Source organism: Acanthaster planci, linkage group LG08, assembly GCF_054643075.1.
Source record: "Acanthaster planci isolate LZ-2023a linkage group LG08, COTS_SCS, whole genome shotgun sequence".
Classification (NCBI taxonomy): Eukaryota; Metazoa; Echinodermata; class Asteroidea; order Valvatida; family Acanthasteridae; genus Acanthaster; species Acanthaster planci.
The window spans coordinates 21,561,205-21,584,340 of record NC_141784.1 but is presented as its reverse complement, the minus strand read 5'-3'; the positions used below and the strand labels follow the sequence as shown (position 1 = coordinate 21,584,340).

The following is a 23,136-nucleotide window of genomic DNA, read 5'->3' as shown; positions in this document are numbered from 1 at the left end:
ATGCTGACGCCATAATACATGTACCTTTTTTTGTGTGCATTTGGTCCTCAGATTCAATACATGTTACCCCTTATCTGGTGGGTGTATCCGCCTCAAGCTCTACATACATGTATACATCATGTTTTATTTCATATGTGTTATGTAGGACTTGGAAGATCAGTAAAGTTTATCTCTCATAAATGCAATAACAAATTGTCAGCTCAGATTTCAGCCCCCCTGCTGGAAAACAAAACAGTGTTGCTTGGAAACAGAAATTTCTGACATCAGGAGACCCACACTGTCATGACTGTCGTTGTGTTTTTACAATGATGCATCAGACAGTTCGGTTTCTGAAGTTGAGGAGAAGAAAGTGCATCTCCAATACACTTCATACTACACAGAGATGAGATGTTTTGAATACACTGAGTCAATGGTAACCTCTGTTCAGCCAATCAAATCTCCAGGGACATACTGGGACAAGTATGAATGAACTGGACGGATCCCTGTGGATCTTGTATAGAAGAGACAGTTTGATTGGTTGGACTGTGCAGAATAAAGTGTGAATGTCACGGACGGCGGAAGAGTGAGGTGTGAGATGAAATCATATACATCGAGGTCAAAGAGAGATAAAGTGTTAAAAAAAATGGCATAGGGACAATAATACCAAAAGGTGATAAAGCAAACACTGTCATGGTTGAGAATTTCATACTGGTTTCTCTGTGCCATACTGAAAGAAAAAGGAGTGCAATAAAAACATGTACATTTACCAGTATAAGGTATGAAGTCAGCCTAAAGAACTGGAGGGTGTACATGTAAATACATGCATGAGGCAGGGAGCCAGATTATGTGTACTTCATTTGAGACATTGTGGGAAGTTGTTGGGCCATATTGAATCTGTTATAAACTCTTGTAAATTTTTTTTTGGGGGGGTGGGAAATTAAATCTTTTTTTATGGTGTGGAGTACAATGTGTACAACAATCCCAAGTACTGAAAATATAAAGTTTTTATTCATTTATGCAGTTTAAGAGAAATCATGTGAATGATGACTTTGTAACATTTATTTCTTGTACATGCATGATTAGGTCAAATGTAGACAGTTTCAATCAGATTCCCCCCCCCCTCCAACCGGTGGAGGATTTCTTATCAACCAAAGACATTTAGCCCTCCTCCTAAACAGGCATATTAGCCCTTATCCACTCCCATTTGGCCCTGTCGTTGTCCATTCAACCCCTCTTGCATTCAAATCTTGATTCGATTTATTCCCAGCACAGGACAGTCAGTCCTTGGATAATTCAATAATACTGCCGCCTGAGCAAACAAAATGGCTTCTTGGTGCAGTTAGGAACAGGTGACGGCGTTAGACCTGGAAGGATGAAAACAGTTTCCTCTTTTAGAGAAACTGAGCCTCTTTTAGTTTGGATCTGGAAAAAAAATTTCAGAAAGGTAAAAATATACAGTGTACAGAGAGAAGAAAGAGACAGCATGATTTATTGCTTTTTATTGGTCACTGGTCAGATTTTGAAGGAAAATTACAACTTTTTTCTTAAACAGTAACCCATTTAAATTTTCAAAATGCACACTGTAGCTGTCACAAGCCTTTAGTAGTCACCAACATGGGTCTTTCCTCAAAAGAAATTTTAAAAAGCACAATGGTATTTGCAGTTGCCTTCTTTCTTTGAAACTTTGCTTCTGCAAATGAGATATTTCTGTAAAAATTATCAACATAAAAATACATATGTCCAAGCTGTTATCCTTAATCTTTGAAGCTTTTAGCTGTAAGTGTGAAAGGGCGGAACTGTCATTGGAAGATAATTCAATAAATGTACTAAGTATCAAGAGATGACATATAAGCCCAATGGTCAAGTGGCTACATGTACAGGTGTATGTCTGTTTGATGACAGAGGTTAATGGCTCTGTAATTTGACAGCTGTGGACAATCTGGTGTCAGTTTGAACTCTGTAAACTGTGTGCAGTGATCCAGTAAAAGAAAAATCTGTTCATTTGTTGGAAATAGGTTTGCTTAAAGAGCACCCCTAAGGCAAACACTGCATTCAATTTTGTTGCTTCCTTATTTATTTGAACAGATTAAATCAGACACAAAGTATTTTCCTTAGAGGTGCTCTGTAAAATTGTCAGGCCTATGCAATGCTTAAACCAACCTTGGCATGTGACTGCAGGATGCACACAGAACCTGTGATGTACATGTACATGTACTGAAGGTGTACATGTACTGTACTAGTAGTAGTTACAAATTTGAAAATGACAAGAATTTGAGACTGCCAATTTTTTCTCCAGTTGCTACATGTTTTGCAGTGCTTCACAGCCATCTATCTACATGTACATGTACATACACATGTATTTACATGTACTTGGCCGGTGTACATGTACATATTTGTGTATGACATACGAACCTATAGTGTTTACAGACACTGGCAATGTTGGTCCGTCTGAAGTAGTAAAGATGGACTTGTAATGGGAAGGGGAGAAGTCAAATTTGTCAACCATCATTATGAGCCAGTAGATCAGCTTGATGTTATCGCTGTGACTGGCAAATATTAGCTCATGAAATGGTATGAAATGGGCTCTCTAAACTCCAATCTGTATCATCTTTCAGTCGTCTGCCTGTAAAGTACGCCATCCAATTAGATGATACTGAAAGTACAGGTGCTGGAGTGAAATGCTGTCATCCTACTGATCACTTCCGGTCCTCGATTAATTTAAATGAAAAAGTTCTGACAGCAGCCCTATTATCCATTAACTACTTATTAATATTCATGGGCGGTGATTCAGATTGCTTTAATTGAATTATTCAGTGTTCATTAAAGGAATCCTGGCAGGTGTAATCATCATCAATTACTCCGTCAAGGTCGCACTGTGGCAAGTATTGACTGATGAGACTACTCTTTATGACAACACAAAAACGTGCCTACATGTACAAAATTATCTTTGGTGACATTAATTTGTTGCTGTTGTTCTCAAGAACAGCAAGAAAAACAATTCAGAGGAAGATGTACAAATGTAAAGTTCTGAAGTCTTGAAAATACTTCATTGATGCCTATATGTTCACACTGTCTTGTTTATGTTTGAAAGATGACATCAGTTGGTTTCATTAACAATGCATTTCAAGAGCACCTCTAAGGAAAACACATTTTCTCTGATTTTATCTGTTCAAATAAATATGGAAGCATCGAAATCGAATGCAGTGTCATTTGTTTTCAGAGCTCAACTAAAATAAGATTAAAAGGGTTTTTTTTCTGTTCATGCCAAGATGCGAATTCTGAATGTAGATTGCGTTATTCTGAGAAAACGGAGAAAACGAGGGGAACCTTTGCCCTGTGTTTGTAGTGGATAAACCCTTGTGCATGCCAAACACTGGCTACATGTTTAATTTGGTATGCACAGGGTTTATCCAATACTATTAGCCCAATGTACAAATTCTAGCTAAAAATGCTCCGGGCTACCTAAACTTGGTTCCTTAGTTGCCTGGTGGGCTAGTGAAAAATTCAGAATAAGCCAACCTGTTAAAACGTAGATCAAAATAAAAACAAGTATTCAATATAAATCAATGTATCAATATAGGCCTAAATATCTGAAAGTAAGCAAAAAGTGGCAATTTTCGCCTAACGTAAGCAACCCAAATGAGGGGAAAGATGGAGCAAAGAGATGATTTTGTTCCTAACTCCCTTACCAGTGACTCAAGTGATGTTTAACTAACATACATGCCGCTTTATTTATACCATCAGCCTTTTATTTTCTGAAATGTCAATTCTTTATTGGTGAGCTGATAACGAATTTGGGGTTTTAAATTTTATATGTGGGTTAGTAAAATATCCAGTTAACTAGCCCAGTGAGCCAGCCAGGAAAAAAAGTTTGCGCAAAGCCTGCAGATGTACATGTATCTCAAATAAAACTAGGAACTTCGAGCAATTAAGGTACAGTGCAATAAAAAGCAACTTATGGAAAAAAAAAGCTGCTCACAATAGTATTGTTTGATTGAAAACACAGACATTTTGTCCATTTGGTGATTTGAAGGATCTCCAACTCCCTCAGTTCTTGCCACATTTTAGTCCAACGATTGATTTTGATTGGTCCTCCGCCATGATGCGTGTAATCCTTTCTTCAGCTCAGATGGTTCTAAGATGACAGGGGAGATGCAATCTCCCAGTGATAATCCCTCCATCTGCTCTCCAATCTACATGTACATTTCGTCTGAAGACATCTTGTGTAATCCTCCCATTAGGACAGATGGCTGCCCTAATCTTAGCTGTATTCAGCAGAGTGGAGGGGCATTGTACCAGGTCCTCATGTTACGGATGGGATGATGTACCGTAGACTTGGTGTCCACATGTTCTTTCTTAATTGTCAAATGTTTGAATTGAATATTGATCTTGTCTGTGCATGCGTAAAGCGTACATGTACATCTGGCACAGTTATTGTAGAAAACCACACAGGCAGTAACTTTAGGTTACTTCAGACTCGGAGTGTAAGTTTCCTTAAGTTTCATGTATGCAGTTCTGCTGCACTGTCCTACAGTGTTGGCATGAATAGTTGGAAAGAGCATGTAATAACTTGCAAGTTTAATACCACTTGCTAGTTCTGGTAACTTGCATACAAATACAGTGTATGGTACCGTAACTTGAAACTTGAACGCGTTTTAAGAGCAAAGGATGCAAACACCATTGTACACGTACCACATTGTATCTTTAACTGACAAAACCAGACAGTATTCTAATATTTGTTTGCTTTCTACTCAGATCCCCTCCCCCAGCTGTTTGCCAAATTCAGTGATATATTAACAACAGATGACTTAGTCATAAATAAATCTGTCAGAAACCAATTTCAATGGAGCCATCTTTCTTACTGCCATGATGCTTCTAACAGTCTTAAAAAGATGTTTTGATAAGGGATCATCTCACTGGTCCTGCTTTCTGTGCAAAGTAAATTTTCCTGTGATCTTTAGCGCTAGTCTTTTGTGGTTTACCGCCTAATGGCAATGCTGTGGTGCCGTACACTTTCCCCGTCGTCGCGTCTCCGGTCCAAGGGTTGCCTTTTTTTTCTTTAGAAGATTTGCTTGCGCATCAAACCATCCACACTTCCTCTCCAAGATGATTTGAGAGATACAACTTGTCCTAGTGGCTGACAGCAGTTTAGAGTAAACAATCACATCAGGCTGATGTTGAATGGGAGACTCCTTGGTGAAGACTGTGCTCTCCAAACATTGATGCATGCAAGTGTTGAAAGCTTTAGCGATCCGGGGGAATACATGCAAAGATGGATAATGAAGCCATTTCTGGAAATAATAAACAAAGAATGGATCAATTCAAAGCAGTTTTAATCTAAAAGAATTGGTTGATTCTGCGTGTGTGTATAAATACTTGGATTTTATGAACAAATCTGGCTCATAAATCTCTGCACACTGAATTAGATTTTTGAATTCTTTCGTGAATGTGTTTCTGCCTGTGTCTTTGTTGCAAGTAAGGATTTTTATTTGGGTATATTGTCTTCGCTGGATTTACCAGTAGAAGATTGTTAGGAATGTGAAGGTGTCAAGTTGTTTAGACAGTCATCATTGAAGCTCCTGCTACTCACATTTCCTTGATCACTTTACGTTTAGTTTATTGAACAGGTAGTTGGAGTCCAAAATATAGTTGATAACTGTGTATAGTTAAAAAAAACAGCAAAAACTCTCTGTGATTCCCCAGAAGAAGAACAGCTTAAATGTTACTCTGGCATTTTGCCTTGAAAGATCCCTGTCATGGCCAACTTTCAACATTATTCTGTCCACATTTAGGATGTACTTTTTCAAATAGAAATGTTGAATGAAATAACACTGAAATGTTGTCTTCTCTTCTTTTTCACCTGCAGATGTACCTGATTTCAACCCTGTGTACTTCACTTCAGAACCTTCAAACATTATAGCCGTTCCAGGCTCTGCGGTTACACTGAACTGTTCAGTATATTCCCTTCTAGTGCCTACAATTAGCTGGACCAAGGATGGCAGTCCGGTTCCGGCAGATGACCCAACCAAGAGAGTACAACCCAGTGGAGCTCTGCGTATAGCCCCAGTCTCCCTAGATGATGAAGGCTCGTATCAATGCAGTGCTGAATTGGAGGAGGGAGACTTTTTTGCAAGTTTGAGTAGCAGACGAGGAGCTGTCACTGTTGCTAGTAAGTAGGATTAATTAACATATTGACCTGTATGTTTAGTGTGGTGTGAAGGAGACTGAAAATATGTACATGTATCTGTGCATATTCTTCCCCATGCATCATTACCATTTATTATGATTGAATATAAAACCTTTTTTCCATAGACCATAGGAGTTCACTCCAGCCATGAACATACATGTATATGTACACTCTACAAATAGTGCATTTTATATGCACATAGGTTAAATATTCTGAAATATAAATTGATGTCAGCCTTTTATGGTTCATCCGCGAAAGCACATGTACAGCCAACCAGTGGATTCTCACCTCAACATTTATTCAGTTATTATCCCTTTTATTCCTAAACATTTTGCAAACACTGATCTAACATTGATGTAACTGCAAGGTTTATGGCCCACCCGGTATGCCACATATGTTTGTCACTTTATGAGGCCTTTACATGTACATTCAGTTCATGTTTTACTGTATTTGAAGATTTCATGGGGGGTTTGGATTGGCTGAAATATAAATTCCACAGATGGAAATCACATTTAATCCTTATTGCTTCAGGTTACTGAAAGAATTTGAATAATAATGCAGTAGACAAATGTCTAAGGTAGCATCAAAGGTAGATCCTGCCGAGTTATGCAGCCCCTCTAAACATCCATCCATCAGAAAGATACTGTGCTATGGAGTGCTACCCAAAGTGACTCTGTTTGCCATTTTCCTCTTCTGCACGTTGTGCCCCTCGGTTCGCTAAATTGCGCGAACTCAAAACTTCAGTCGGCGTAACCAGATCCAGTAGGATTCTCCAGGGAGAAACGGCTGAAACCGAGAACCTGCCGAACATTTTAATATATATGACATTTCTGTGCCGGCCTGCCTCATAGCAGCACACAACTGAAAGTGTTAGCTACCTGTCTGTCGCTGGCGAAGAAAGGAGAAGCTGTCGAATGAAAAAGACTGTTATTTGAGATGCCTGCCTTGATATATCTTATTGGGTGTCATGTCAGTTTTCTCTGGTTAGGGAAAAACAAACACGCTAGCATTGTGGCAAGACAAGACTCGGATCTCACAGATGCTTTTATTGATGAGCACAGCTTGCCTGAAATCAAATTCCACTGGCTGGCTGGGTTTTTAGGCTAGCATTTCTCATTAGAATGATATCACTGAAGTTGTCTGCTTTCCAATTTCATGTAGGTCCTTTTATTTCCTCTATGATTTCAATGCTAGATACATGTATTGATGGAGCTTGTGAAATACATCTACTGCTGAATAAATGAAAAGTATTCTTTTTACTGACTTTTAAGCATGGGCGGAAATACCGGGGAGGGGGGACGGGGGACACATCCCCCCATGAATTTGGTGCGGGGGGGGACACAAAGTCAAATGTCCGCTCCATATTTTAAGCAAAACAAAATACTAAAGGAATTGATGGATCGAGAATTTTCACTTGTGAGTTTTTATAAATGGAATAAGATAATAAACATGGTGTGCACAAAAAAAGTATAAATGGAAGGCCCCCCACGATCGAAGAGAGATTTCCGCTCATGCTTTTAAGTAGGGAAGATAGATACGGTAGGGTAGATGTCACTTTTTCTATCCACACAATCATTTTAATTGGTAAAGGGGCACATTTCTTTTCGTGATTGGGTGAACTTTTCCTAAAATTTCATTTATCAAACTTTGAAATTCTCCCGGACAGACTTGTGACCGCAGGGTGCTTTTAAATGTACATGTAGTTTCCATTTTCTCATCAAGGAAAGTACTTGTTTGTCACTCTGCTCGAATTTCATCTTCTTCAAAGTCTGTCTCCATTTCCAATGGGGTCGTCAAATGGACAGTACTGTACCAGGAGAGGTAGAAAAATGACTCATTAAACAAAAGGCTCATCAGACATCATGTCTGCACTGCAGTGCCATCTGATATACATAGCTACACACAGCCAACTAGTGCAAATTTGAAGTGAAACACTGCAAAAGCCCACGTCCTGGGAACGTTTACCGAGCCGGAACTTGGATATGTTCTTGTTCATATTTTCCTGTCATCGACTCATCACACATGTCGCTGTTGACTGGCGAAATAGCAGGGCAAAGTGAAGAACTCCTCTTGAGAATTTACCGGAGAGGAGGAGAAATATTGACCACCGGTTGAGTCGGAGGACCAGATGGAACCGTTCTTTCCTTCTCTTTATTTTGTGTTGAATTTTTTTTCCGAGTCTATCAAGGAGTAGCCCTTAGCTTTGACCTGGTTTAAGGTCTTTGTCCCTAGTTGCCAATCTGTGGAAGTTTTTACCCGATGAATTGTGTCAATATTTGACCAATCAGCCTTTCCTTCTTGCCAGAATTTGCTGGCTTGAGTAAGTGTGCAAGGATGAAAGCAACAGTCTCCAAGTAAAAAAAAATCCTAGGAAAAAGTTTTCTTTCATGAAAGAGTGAAAGCAAGAGTTCTTTGAGTTTGAACTTGTACTGGATTGCTCATAATGTTGGCATTGCACATACATGTGTAAAGTGTAAATATTAACCAAGAGTGTTTAGCATCCCGCATGAATACTCCACTCTTGGCTACTTCAGAAGCAAAGCTGCATGTAAGTTGCATTTGTTTAGTGCCGTTTGTCTTTATGTTTCTACTGTAGTGCTTTTCTTGTAACCCATATATTTATGGCATTGAGCACCTAAAGATACGTGCACTCTCAAGTTTGAATTGATGCCTGCACCAATACCTTTAAGTAATCACGATGCCAATACCTGAATACCCATCACATTCTGTACGTGTACATCAGATTTTGTCTTTCCTCTTACGGTCATCAAGTTATCGAAATGACCTCCCAGAAATTCTGGAGGGGAGAAAAAAGAACAAGCAGGTGTATTGCTAACGAGACATCTGAGAGGTGTGTCCCTACCTTAGCAACACACCCCCCCCCATGCAGGAAAGGTTAATCAGAGTCAAGCAATTTGCCATTCATGCGCGATCTAATGAACAACTTCTAGCCATCCGCCTCTCTCCTGGCTGCGATGGAATTTTCTCTCCATCGTGCAGGTTCTCACCATTTCTTTGGCGATGCATTATTCATAGTTTGTAAAATCTGTTTGCCGTACGTCAGATTTTGTTGACGCTGATGTTCAACGTGTGAAATTGAATGATATTAATGGTAGGATGAGTTTTTTAGCTGTCAGACGGAAACACGTACATGTACGTGCATTGCTCTCAAGTGGAAGGGAAAAATGAAGTATTTGTGTGCAATTGTGCCATTCTCATTGAAAAAAGATTTGCTCAAGAAAATTTGTTATGGTGTCATTTCATGCCATCAAAACAAAAAGTCTGCGATTGAAGAAGAAAATTTTAATTGCAACATGGGTTGAAATTTTTGACATTAAATAATAATGAAAGCAGAGTTACACATATGCAACTTGGTTTCTAGTTCTGATTGCTTCGATTCCTAGTGTCATGATGCAAATTTCTTGATCCAATGTCCACTCACTCAAGACATCAGCCCAGGCATCACCATTTACGCATCTCTTACAAGCCAAGCCCTTTTCCGCATTCCAGGAAGCGTTGAGAAAAGCGTGCCCTGACTACAAGCTTAAGAGGTGCGAACTAAAAATGTCGGCCTTGTCCAGCTCGACAAGCAGAAGGCAGTAAAGCGAGGATAAACACCGCCGCCTGATCACGCTGCTGCTGTCACAGCAGCATGTGTAGCATTAGTACAGTAGGCGCTGATAAGCAAGTCTGGTTATCTCAGCTGCTCAGTTATGATAGGAGGATATGCTGGCTTGAAGATTTGACATTGAATTTGAGAGAGATGAAAACGAACAGGCCTCAGTATGAACATTAAGTGATACTGTATTGGCAATGTGTGTGTTCATACATGTACATGTATGTACTGTCATGAATGTCCCTAGATTTAAGATACATATACGTGTACATGCATATTCAAAGGTTTTGAAATGGAGAAAATGGCTATTGACCGTTTCAGAAATTTCTTGCTATATTAGTAATGAATATCCACTGAGTTTGTGTACATAAACCATACATTTGTTCAGATATGCATACGGTTCATGACATGTACATGTATGCAAGCTTGATTAGTTTCAATGCAACATAATATTTGGTACCATGCATAATCTCTCTCTGCATTGTATGTGTATATTTCCTGACATGTATGTAATCGATCACCTGTAATACAAGAAATACGCAAGAAACGTTGTGGGTATTTTTGGTGCAAAAACAACTTGGTGACTTGGGTGTAGAATTTCACAACCATTGGTTGTTGGTTGGGCTGGCTCTGAAGGCAAAAGGGTGCATTTCTAAAGAAATGAAACCTTTTGGAAATAAAAACATTTGTCCGTGCATGCCACGCTGTCCCTGAACTGTGGTGTTATTTCTTTGTCTTCTCTTTTTGAAGTTTGCTAGCCCATGGACCAGTTATTTTGCACAAACAATTTTCTACATGGCTATAATAAAATAGAGTACTGAAGCAAAAGTTTCCACCATTGTATTTAATATACCAGCCGAGTCTTTTTCTTTGCTTTGTATGCGAAGGTATGGCAGACTTATTGTAAGCATCAGATGTATCGTTATTTTTCACGTCTAGTCTAAAGTCTGTCTCTTTTTTTTCTGTCATTTTGATTTTTTTTCTCCTTGTTTTTCCATTTGTATTTGTGGCCATTAAGATCCACCATCCGAGACCTTACTCAGTGTTTGTGATAGCATGTGGGAACCATAAGACAGACTTGTTCACACTGCAGTGACAAATTACATATAAAATTGGCTACTTTTAATGTCTCGTCTAATCACAATGATATAGATTTGAACTTTGAAATTCTTTTCCGTACTGTAATATTTTGTTCTTGTATTTGCCTTGTCTCTAACAAAGTTATGACTGCCTACCTGTACTTGCTTTGAGTAAGTTTGTGAAAATGAAATATGGGTAGATGTACATGCGTGCATGTAGCCTACATACTGTAAAAGGACTATTCCATTGATTAATGGTCTTGATGTTCAAACAGGTTGTAGATTGAAAGCCTGTGTGGTTTCATTTCAGCAGATTTTTTGTGGACTTTTTCTCTCGAAACCTGTTTTTAAAGGCTGATTTCCATATCAATGTAAAGAGACACAGAGAGTCCTACTAATCGGTTCCCAATGATACGCAATCATATGGAAACACTTACCAGTAACTGTGTGTCACTGACGCAAACAGGGATGGCGACAGTCGGCTATGTTGAGTCGCCAGAATATAGATACAAACAGGCACACTGGTATGATGGGTGTGCAACGATGTTTCTCTCGCTTAGTACCACACATTTTGCCCATTTTCTTCTTATTGCTAACATGTGACATCCCAATTATCCAAATAAAGCTGACCTTCAACAAAAAACATCAAACTGGAGTATCAGTTTAGCTTCAAGAGATGATATCTTAACCTAAAAAGGGTGTTTAATGGGGAAATATTCCAAACTTCAGAAGCCATTTTGTTTAACATTTTTGATGAAATGATGTCACACAGCATCTCATCCGTGACTGGTTACATCTTGACATCTTGCATATTGTCAGCATTCTTTACGACCATATGGAAATTAGACTTAACATTCCATGCACTCCATCCCACTGCACCACATCACATCCCACCCTAATACCCCATCCCAGCCAATCCCAGCCTGCCTTTTACCAATACCATACATTTAGAGACTGCCATATTTTATTTCCCAGTCCTTTTCTGAATGCACACCTTCCACAGGTGCCGATACTCATTGCTGTTTGTACATTCCCCATTCACCAGCCATCAAACATCTTTCATCCCTGTATCTGAAGCAGTTACATTGATACAACCGTTAGATCTTATTCATTCCTTAAGCCTTCTTTGGGGCTAAGATTAACTCCAATTGTAAGCCCTCCAGGACTGTTTATGGAATTCCTAAATGCGGGCTGGCATGTCAGCTTTGTACACATTAATACCTGCACTTTTTTCTTCACACACACATGTAAGCATTGGTGCCCTTGAATTGCAGCTGTTTTTATGTGTACATTTCACTGGGGCTACAGTGTCTCCCGGTAACATGTACATTAAGGAAGATATCAGAGAATTGGTGACTTTATCTTTCCCTTTGATATAACACAGATTTTGCTACCAGCTTAGCTGCTGTTGATTGGGGAGAGTTTTGAAATAGTGGCATAGCCAGAGAGTGGTTGGGTTGAAAATGAGCCCCACCCCACTTGGTACCTACTTCCCTTAACTTTTTCTCTCTTCAGTGATCCCAAAGAAGGAAAATCATGCCTCAAATAATCAAGAAAGTGCCCTCCACCATCATCACAACCATGGAACCCTGGTTTCCCCACCAGACACCAGAGACACCTGTAATTTACAATGCCCTGACTACAAATACTTGCCTGTCCCAAGCCATTCTTGTATTTATTTGCATGGCTATTGTAACTGTTTCAGAACTGGTTCTCCTTGATGGCCCAGCAAGAACCGCAGCATTCAATGGAGACACAGTGTACTTTGAGTGTAATTTCAACTCAGTCCCAGCAGCAGAAATAAGGTGAGTCTTTTACATTATTTTGTTTTCTTTATAGGAGACAAAAACACTCACGGTGGCAAAACAACCTAAGACAGGCCTAAGAAAGGTCTGCAGAGACAAGGTAAAGAAGGCATTTTGAGAATAGAGCTGAAAGGAAGAGTATCCACCTTGAGCAGGAGCGTTCGCACATTGGTTGAAAAGTGCCATGCTGGTCAGGAGTGCTCATTTCATTGGTAGCGATGCAACCGTAACTCGTGCATTTCCTAGTCGTTTGTGAACCAGTGAAGTTCAGTTCCAAAGGAGCTTCCATTGCTAGGAAATTCATGCCCTCCTTTGGTCCAGCTCGGGGCTCATAGGCAGCTTTTTTCTTTTTCACAGAAGGAAAGAAGACCAGAAACACAACCTGCACTTATTTATTTTCCTGGATGGGATTCAAACGTTGGACATGAGTGGCAGACAATGGCCCATCTCGTCAACCTGATTCTCAAATCAAACTGACAGAATGTTCATGAAATGGACAAATAAAACATTCATCAGATGTATGATTTAAAACTTTTTTGTCTTGGACAGTTGGTTGAAAAATGGCCAAGTTCTGGACCTCACTGAGGAACGGATCTCTGCCCGGTACACCCTGCTACCTAGTGGTGGCTTGGAGATTAGAGAAGTACGGTCGGCAGATGTAGGAACATACCTATGCCGAGGAACTAACCAGCTGATCACGACACCTGTACAGAGCTTTGGTGCTGACCTTACCATCAACCCTGGTAAATTTGCTTTCAATCTTCCAAAAGTCTAACCATTTCTAAAGATCAACTTAAGATAACAGGTTTGACCTGACAAATCTGTCTTGTTTGTTTCCATAGGAACAAATCCTTCCTCACAATTTAACTTCATCAGGACACCTCAGGATACTGAGGCACCTGTTGGACAGACCATTGTCTTGGAAGCTGCCACCAATTTGCCAGCCATCTTCACCTGGTTCAAAGATGGATCAGAGATAATCATGTAAGTGAAGTCCTTCCTTGGAAATTGTATGCACAGCAATTAAGGGTCTTCCTGCAAGATCAGGGGAAAGGGTCATGATTGAATGCATGTACAGATTGGGGTCTGTTGCCTTGGTACAGGCTAGTTGTTGCTACTGAGGACTTGCAAGCAAAGGTTTCACAAGAGGAAAGATGTGACAAGACCTCTGTCAAAGTAGGGTACTTGTCCCCAAACAAAAGTTAGCCTAAACGGGAACAAAAGAAAGACAGTAAAAAGGTTCTCAGTCATCTGGTCAATCCATACACTGGATGCATGTCCTTGCTGATAAGTCATACAACGTGTGTTTCCCCGCAGCTACAGAACAAGTCCACGTACTGTACATGTATGTGTGTGGATGCTGCTGAGTAAAAACGAAGCCAGGGACAAAATGCTACTTTGTTCAAAAACAACTCTTCCGTTTTTTGAATTGTTAAAGAATCTTTATACCATTCTTCCAGATTAAATGGTAATACCGTATTTGGAAGAGAAAAAAATTAACAACATGTGGGGGGAGGGGAACATACATATCTGCAAAAGGGGGGTGTCATAAGTGACACATTTAAGATATCTTGCACCTGATCATGACATTTCTCTTCTGTCCTCACCCTGGTTACGGCATGTATCTCTCCCTCGCTACAGTGTTGGATCTGGTACTGAGGATCACTACACCCTATTAGGCCAAGGCAGTCTCGAAATCAGGCAAATTGGAGAGATTGATACAGGACTCTACCGTGTCTTGGCAACATCCATTGCTGATGGCACAGCCCTACCAGTAGATCACACTGTCAAAGTCACAGCATTAGGTAAGCACAGTTTTTTCAGTGTTTTTTTCAAAATGCCATGCTGTTAATGTGTTGGTCATTTTATTGAGATTCAGCAAAACGATCAGTTTATTGTGACTGTTGGTACATGTAAAACTTGTACCTTTGAAAAGGAAGGGCATTTTTTGAAAAAGATCGACTCATTTGATGTGAAGTTTGTAAAGTATTTCACACCTTGATGTTACGCCTCGATGATACAGCTTGTGTATTGAACACTCGTTACACACTGCTGGTTGAATTCCAAGTGGTTAATAGCCTGACACCACATCTCAACCCCCAGTCTTTCCTGTGTCAGGTTTGTACGGATATGTACAATCCTGTAAAACACTTCAGCATTGAGACACTTCTTTACCATTGACAATTCCTCAAGATGAGTTTTTTAAAGTGTGTTTTCATTGAGTGGTTTAATCGCATATTCTCATGTGTTTCAAGGCTTCTCCATCAGAGTAGAAAGTTAAAAGTCAAGTTGCAGCTTTCATAAGTGTCGCTGCTTGTCTTTGCTTGTATTTTTCTACCTTTTTGGATGCTATTGTACGTAGAGAACTGTTTATGGGGCGCAGTGAGGTTGTGATGATTGATGAAGAATATGAAGGAGTCAGGCACTAGATCAGGATATCTTTTCTGAATTGAGATTTGTTTCATTTGCAGCAGTGTTTGCAAAATCAGGTTCCATCAGTTGTTTTGATTTTAATGAACTAGTGCCACTGAAGTTCAATATCCAACCTGTGAACACCTACACCAATGTTGGGTCATCGGTGACTCTCAACTGCAATGCGTACGGCATCCCTGGCCCCACCACCACCTGGTACAAGGAAGGAGAGGAACTAGAGCCGGGTGATATCTACCTGGTCAGTGCAGGAAGCTTGACCATTGAGCAGGTCATCCAGGAGGATTCTGGGATATATCAGTGCGTTGCCGACAACCGACTGGAAAACATCCAGGCTGCAGCTGAGTTGATTGTACTCAGAGAAGGTATGGACTCTTTTGAAAGGACGATTGCGGGTGTTTTGTGCTCAAAAAACTAAAGATTTTATAAAATATGTGCAGTTGAAGAGAACAAGAAAAATGTAATCATTTGACACAAGTTTTATGATGATATATGTGTTGATGATATCAGTTGTCAAATGGAGTTAGATTTGAAGAACAGTGCAGTAAGCAAAAAGTAATTCTCCTTGTTAAGATACCAGTTTTTGATATTCTTTCCAGAGTGTGTTTTCACAGTGGTTACAGGAACTTTTTAGAAATAATCAAATTCATAACCCCAAATTAGTGGAGTTTTTGAAGAGACTTACAGACACTCTAGGCAGGATTGACAGGCCCCCTTCCCATTATTCAATGAGTGCTTTGTTACGTTCTTGGTTTTTTTTGTCATTGATTCATATTTTCATATTGCTTGGATTGACTTTTATTTTGGCTATGATTTGTGTAAATTATTTAAGCCTACATCTATGCATTTATTTTTGCATGATATTCATTTACAGTGCTTGTCGTTAATTTTCCGATGTGGTCATTTGTGGCATGTATCTTCGCAAATACTCAGTACCTGTAAATTCATTGAAGTACGGAACCAGGTATTTTAAAACCCATTTCAAACTCACTGCCAGTTCTCAGTCTGAACTCATAAATTTTTAAAGCCATTACTAAAGTTGACAACAGATGATCTTTAATCTATTCCCCATGACATTGGTTATCCTGTTGCCATGGAAACATCACTCAATTTATGAGCAGGAGAGCTCGCAGCAATAAAGGGGAGAAATTCTATCGGGAGGGAGCGCAGCACATTAAATGCACTTTCTGCTCCTTACAAACCCTTGGGTGTCAATCAGAAAGATTTGTCGTAAAATAGAAAACATGGCCAACAAAGTGAACAGAGTGAGGCAGTCCAGTCTTCAGCTGCTTTTACACCAATGACCTTTTCTTTCTAAATAAGTGTTTTACATCCATCTGTGTAATTTCTTTATGTCTTTTTCTCTCTCCTCTCTTTAAATCTGCAGAAATGTTTTGTGGTTTGAATTATGAAAACACTACACTTGGCAAGACATAATCTTATACTGGAAGCCATTTTGAATGATATTACTTACATGTAGGGGTTGAAGAGGAATTGGTTTTGCAACATTTTCATCTCCATGGTTTCATGTACAGTAGTTGTCTTTGAGAAAACATCATCAATGGTTGAATTGGAATTTTCCCCCTAACTAGCGTAAAGCAGTTTGATCAAGTACTGCTCCTCAGTGCGCATATATGTATTTGCCTAAAGGCCACTGAACTCAACTCATAAGCAAATTGATGTGATGATTGCAACGTTTGGCTTTCATCTTACCCCCCCCACACAAGTAACTGTAATTAATCAAAGGCAAACTTCGGAATTCCCCCAAGTTTGACCCCATGCCTCTGAGGTACCCGTACATGTAGATGGAATTAAAAATACAGGAATTGGTACCATGACAACCAAGATTAATTTCTTTAATTTTGTATTTTGTACGTCTGCTTGAAATTTGAGTGAATCCCTGTGATTGAATTTTCTGAGTTCAGTATTTTATCAGTGTCTGCTAAAGATTATACTGAAGATGTGAAAAAGTGTATGGTGAATGTTCAACTTTCCAACAGACCTTCACTGACAGTTCAGATGTAGTTATTATTGTCATTGTGCCCAATGGAGGGACCTTTGTTTGATGGACAATTTCTATGAGCCTGGAGCTGGACCAAGAGAGGGTGCAATTTTCCAGCAATGCAAGTTCCTTTCGTAGGAACTGCACTTCACTAGTTTGCAAACAACTATGAAATGCTCGCGTTATAGTCGCACTGTTTCCAATAACATGAGTACTCTTGACCAACATGGCTCTTTTCAACCAATGAGGGGGCACTTCTGCTCAGGGCAGATTTCAAGAAAAACTTGGCTGTGAGCTGTTAGTTGTGAACACTGTCTAGTACCTCCCGCAATGTCTGTGGTCCACATTGCACAGGAACAAGCACCTGTAATGCCTGTTTTATGTATTTCCCATCAACTGTAAAGGCAGGTACTAGTATTAATCAAAATTACACATGCACAAACAAATTGTGCATGAAGTAATCTGTGCTTGAAATATTGATTCTGTGCCGTCAGACTTTGACATAAGCAGCGTTCCATTATACTACTGTCATCCTTTTTCCTTGAACCATCCCAACATCCCTTGCCAACTCCTTCACAAGACAGTAATGCCTCCAGTCTTTTTAGACACCTTGTTTGTCCCTCCATCAGCAGTAGTTCAGCTGATTTCAGCGGCTTGTCTGAAATGGCACGTACCCTCAGCAAGTGGCAACCAGCACTGTTGAATATTACTGGCTGTTTCCATTTCATCATCCACCCTGGTAACCAGGGAGGATTTTGTTGTTAAGGGATACGAAGATGATGACTACCCAATGTAAATCTTGACATTTCCAGCAGATGCTAATCCAGACAAGTCCAAGCAGTTGTGCCTGGAAATTTTGCATTTCAATTAAGGAAACGAATCTCATCCATCTACAGACACAAAAAGGCCGCCTGTCCTGACCAGGAGAAATACTTTGGAAAGAAAAGTGTGAAGGGACATGCTTTAGACCACATTTATTGCATGATTTGATAAAGGGATACACAGAATGCCTCATTACTATGCACCTCGTCATCTCCTGCGCCGTAGAAATAACATCTGAAGTTGAATAAGATATTGAAATAACAGTAGCTGAAGATGCTCGGTAGAACACAGATTATCATTTTCTATCATCAGCTTTGATGTGTGCCGAATTGTGCATTGAAGTACATGGAAAACAAGATTTTAGAATTGTAATTATGAAAGTCACGGCAGTTCAAACGCTGCTTTTCATTACAATCTCTTTTTCTTAGAAACATCCCAGCTGAATGATGAAGTTCATTTCTGTTGCCTTTTGAAGCATTTGCAAATGAATTGTGCTTAAGATTATGCCAAACCTGTTACAAAATAAAGATTCATTGCTTCAGCTTGTTCTGAGTCTTTAGTACTTTCAGCTGATTCAAATTGACGTGCATGGTCTTACATGTACATGTACATGTCGTTTCCCGTAATCTTACCATGTATAATTTATTTTATCATTGAATTGTATCAATAAGTTTTTTTTTTCAAAATATTTGGAGCTACAGTTCAGCATGATCTGTTTGCTCAAGCTCTCTAGCAACCACAAAATGAATGTTAATTGGATGAGGGGGACAAATTTTCAGCGTTCCATCCCTGAGGCACGTGTTTACGATACTACCACTTGGATTTGTTCCCTCTTGGTGTGTGGGTATGACCACGCTAAATCCACCCTCGGGGTTGTCGCACTTTTACCAGCCGATTGGTAGGCATTTTTTCCCTTGTCTCTCCTCATGTGGCCTGTCATGGGACTCTCACAGCAGCCATCTTTGATCCCCCACCCCTAGAGGGGTTGATGAGAATCGGCTTGGCTCTGCACATGTGCCCAAGCATTCCACCGCTTCTGTGATAGCTGGGAGAGATATCTTGGTCATGGTCTGTCTGCCTCCATGCATAAGTGCCGGAATCCATGAGTGCAAACACATGTTTTTTAACTCTCAATCCACTGTTCTTAGCTGTGCAGGTTGAGAAGCTCTTCCTTAGGCTATGGACTTAAGGTGTGCATGCTCATTGCACAGTAGCCTTCATGTACATGTACATGCATTTCACAGTTATTTGGTTGGTTTGGGGAAACTATATGCTGATTTATAGACTGATTGCAGGGCATTTTGTATGTATCATGCTGATGTGAGGGCTGTATGTGATGGCAACTTAAAAAAAAGATTAATATAAAATCCAGAGTTCAGTTATGCCGTAATTGCAAGGAAAAGTTTGTTGATATTTACAAGTGTATAGCTGACTTTGGATGTCTGAATGCAGCGCTTATACCAACATTTATAGGACAATACTTTTGTAGTTGTGCTTCCTTACTAATAGATCAATGTGTCTGCTACCATCATCTAGAAAATGCAGAAAACAAGAGCCATTAAAATTGAAGAATGAAAGCTTTGAGATATTTACATCCTTGTCTTTACGGCCTCAAGCAGCATGCTTTGAAACTCGGATCTTTTCGCCAATATCAACCTTTTTATCTGTAGTATCTGAGAAACTATGTAGTGAACCCTGCAAATTTAATGTCTGCCGTGTTATCACCTGTCTGTCATCCTGTCTCTTTGTGGCACATATCATTGATCAGATCGTCTATGAGTTAACATTAATGTTGTCAGCGTGGCTTTATCTCCCTCCATTAATGATAGGCAGTTTGATCTGCTCAGGCTTATGAGGATTTTTTTAGTTTCGATTTTATCTGCCACCTGCTCACCTCTGTAGAAGATCGCCTTCCGTGTCTGAAGCTGTCTGCCTTGAAAACATCGGTCTAAAAATCTGTCAGGTGTTTAAGTTAAGGGAACATGCTCTTTCATTGGTACTACTTTGAATTCTATCAGTGTAACGTGTTGCCGGACAAGGTATTTTGTCCCGTCCAAAAATGGTATCTGCCCCGAGTGCACCCTCACTGGCGAAAGAAAAACAGGCTGGTATGCAGTTTTCCAACAAGGTTCTTACACACGCTCAGTGGACACGTGAAGATCATACATCCAGCATAAATTTGTTAGGTATACTCAGCGTGCCCCGTGCCAAACACACATGAACATGCGCACACTTACCTGCACGCGGTGAGTTCACACCAACGGGCTGTCAATTTTAGCCCTCTTTTGTTCTGCTTGGAGCGGATATGACCCAGCCTAAGCCACTTAGGAGTTGAAAGATTATGAACAAATAAATCATTGGAGCACTCAACACCTTTACATGTATATGTACATGCACATAATGGTCACTTTCACTGTGATACTTATGATAAAACAGAGAGCTCAATCCGCTCTTTCAGAAGTAAATTTAACAAGTACGGAAAAAATTGCCCTATATACATTTTTTCAGATGTACTTGTACAGAGGCCGATTTGTTCCTGTGAATGGCCAGAAAAGGCTGCACACCAAGATTGAGTAGGCAGGTGTTGCCATGTTGTATACAATATTTAATGCATTCCGACGTTAATACTTAACCAGCCACCCTTTCCTGACAACTCATTGTACAGGTTTGTAGCAGCACAATCAATGCACTAAGCCTAGGTCTCCTTGCCTATTGTCTACTTGTTAGCCAGTTCTATCTCCATCCATCCTTCTCTTTATTGGTTCTTGCATCAATCGTTCAGTGGTTAATTGTGATAGGCTTCGGTAAAATCCTAAGTCTAATAGCTTGTGTCTTAAAATAACTAAAAATGCAGTGTCTGATTGTGCGAGTACCCAGTGCTCCAGTAACATTAACAGGGGATTATTCAAATAGGCAAAATTTCAGGGGTGAAAATTCTAATATTATTTACCAATAGTATTTGTATTTCAAACCATTTCGAGGTTGATTCCAGCTTTTGATGTGAAATTGCATAAAAACGACACTTTAGCATTAAATGTACTTGAATTTAATATTTTTGACATAATAATTTAATAATTTGACATAAGTTTAGAACTGAAAATCTGTTGGTGAAAATTATGAGGATTCTGATTATTTTAATCAACATTGAACTCGGCTGCAATTGATAATTCTCCCATGTCCTGTTTTTCCATGTGTCAAGAGAAATTCATAAATCATGGTGAAGTATCCTACTTAAAGACACTTGATTCCAGACATGATCATAAACCATAGAGAATTGTAAGACCTGAGACATGGTGTTGTCTGTGTTGTCATCCTTATGCTTAATTTCTATCTACAGCATCAGTTGTGCCGATATTACTTCATGTACTTTCTTGACATTATGATGATATACATGTATGTATTTGTCTTTCATGAATTGAAATCTCTTTGAATTTGTTTGCATGCCGTGGCTGGTGATTCGCTAATCATTGGTCTCCTAGTTACATGTCAAATATTTACTCATAGTCTGTATTTGTGTATTATGGTTTTTGGCTGATGTACATGTAAATCTCACATTAATTTAGACCAGAAGCAATCAAGGCTTTGCGTACCAAAAATGTGAGATCCTCTTTTCTTTTCTTTTTTCTTTTTTTTTTGTCATGCGAGATCTGGATCTGTCACTGACAGTACTTTGAAAGGAGAAGGAAGCTGTCATTGTTCAGTACAGCACTTGCTGTGGAATCAAACTTGCCAAAAATCATGAAAGATCTTTTCAAGTTTTGGGGATTTTTTTTTTGTGCCTGTTACCATCCTGGTAAATGTCTGCATGATCATCAAAAATATTGATATGTATGTATTTGTGTATATTTGTTTTAACACGCATTGCAAGCAGCACGTTTTCATATGTAATTGCATGGCTATTTTGAGTGTGGTTCTTTTTGTTTTGTTTTCTTTTCCTTTGTTGCATGGTCTCCCCATCGTCCCTTCTGTCCCTGGATGCAAATAGGTGTTCCCATCCCAACTCGCCCCCCTACGACGACCATCACTACCTCGCCAGCACCCCCACAACCAATAACCACAAAATCTCCCCCCGGCCCAGCAGACACAGGACCGGTACCCACCAAGCCCCTGGAACTTGAAGCTACTGATATCCAGGCTCAGTCCTTCCGATTGACATGGAGGGAGCCGAGCCAGTTGAATGGAGATCTGCAGAGCTACAGAATATATGTCAAATGGAATGACGCGTAAGTATGTTTATTAAACCAAGACACATCGAAATTTCTTCAAACAATATATCTGTGAACCCTCCCAGATCTTTCGAAATCCACCATGTGCTTTCAAAGGATCTTGAGGGATTTCAAAAGAAGTAGCACCGACTTACCTTTACGTGGGGCTTGATATTCTTTGAAAATAAAAGGAGACTCTCACAGGATTTTGTAATAGTGGTGGAATTTTTAGGTTTTGAAAAACTTTGAGTTAAAAATGGTCAGGAAGTTAGGCTTGAAGATTGACACACTGAATATCATTCACTGTGCCCCAGCAATAGTCTCAATTTAAACAGAGAAATCTAAGTTGCATGTACATGTAAATTAGCCCTGGCATTGCCTAAAAGGGACTGTAACTTTCTTTGTTTACAACAGCCAAAAGGTTGAAATCGTGCGTGACTTGAGTCAACTGGCAAAAGTCATCAGCGATCTGATCCCAGAGACGACATACAGGGTCACCATCCTTGCTATAAACGAGAATGGCGCTGGAGCATCGTCAGATATCCTTGTTGTTGAGACTTTGCCACATGGTAGGGGATTGATTCATCATTTATATCTGAACCCCAATACTAGAAAGCTTCTCTTACTTTCTCTCTGTCTGTGCTGTCAAGTCACTTAAAGTCATTTCCACTTACACAAGTGAATTTTGAAGTATTTACAAAGGTCATAAAAAGTGGATATTGGAAAAAAGAAGGACTTACATGTAGGTATAACATGAGTCCTTTTTTAAAAACATCTGAAAATAAATACCAAATACATTTCCAAAACTACCATGGAATGCTGTAACTCTTCAAGAATTTCAGTAGAATACAAACATAATTTGTCACATGGCTTCAAAGTGGATTGAGTTGGAGAAATCTATTGACTTGGAATGGCCCATAACCTACATGTACATGTACCCTCAACTCACCTGTGCTGTCTGACTTGTCAGGGGACCAGATTTTCATGGACTTCAGAACAGTTCAGAGCATT

The 23,136-nt window shown here is 39.6% G+C and overlaps 1 protein-coding gene across 18 annotated transcripts in view; it reads left to right on the top strand.

The window, feature by feature from the left end:
- LOC110975666 (uncharacterized) overlaps positions 1 to 23,136 on the top strand; it is a 78,812-nt gene that overhangs the window by 27,032 nt on the left and 28,644 nt on the right. For 17 of the 18 annotated variants that reach the window (XM_022228351.2, XM_087140418.1, XM_022228377.2 and 14 more), the window contains exons 2-9: positions 5,846 to 6,148; positions 12,567 to 12,666; positions 13,216 to 13,409; positions 13,509 to 13,650; positions 14,308 to 14,471; positions 15,189 to 15,461; positions 21,906 to 22,143; positions 22,540 to 22,694. In XM_022228351.2, the coding sequence (XP_022084043.2) occupies positions 5,846 to 6,148; positions 12,567 to 12,666; positions 13,216 to 13,409; positions 13,509 to 13,650; positions 14,308 to 14,471; positions 15,189 to 15,461; positions 21,906 to 22,143; positions 22,540 to 22,694 (1,569 nt within the window). The remainder of the gene's footprint in view (positions 1 to 5,845; positions 6,149 to 12,566; positions 12,667 to 13,215; positions 13,410 to 13,508; positions 13,651 to 14,307; positions 14,472 to 15,188; positions 15,462 to 21,905; positions 22,144 to 22,539; positions 22,695 to 23,136) is intronic. The other variant, XM_022228386.2, reaches the window with a different exon arrangement.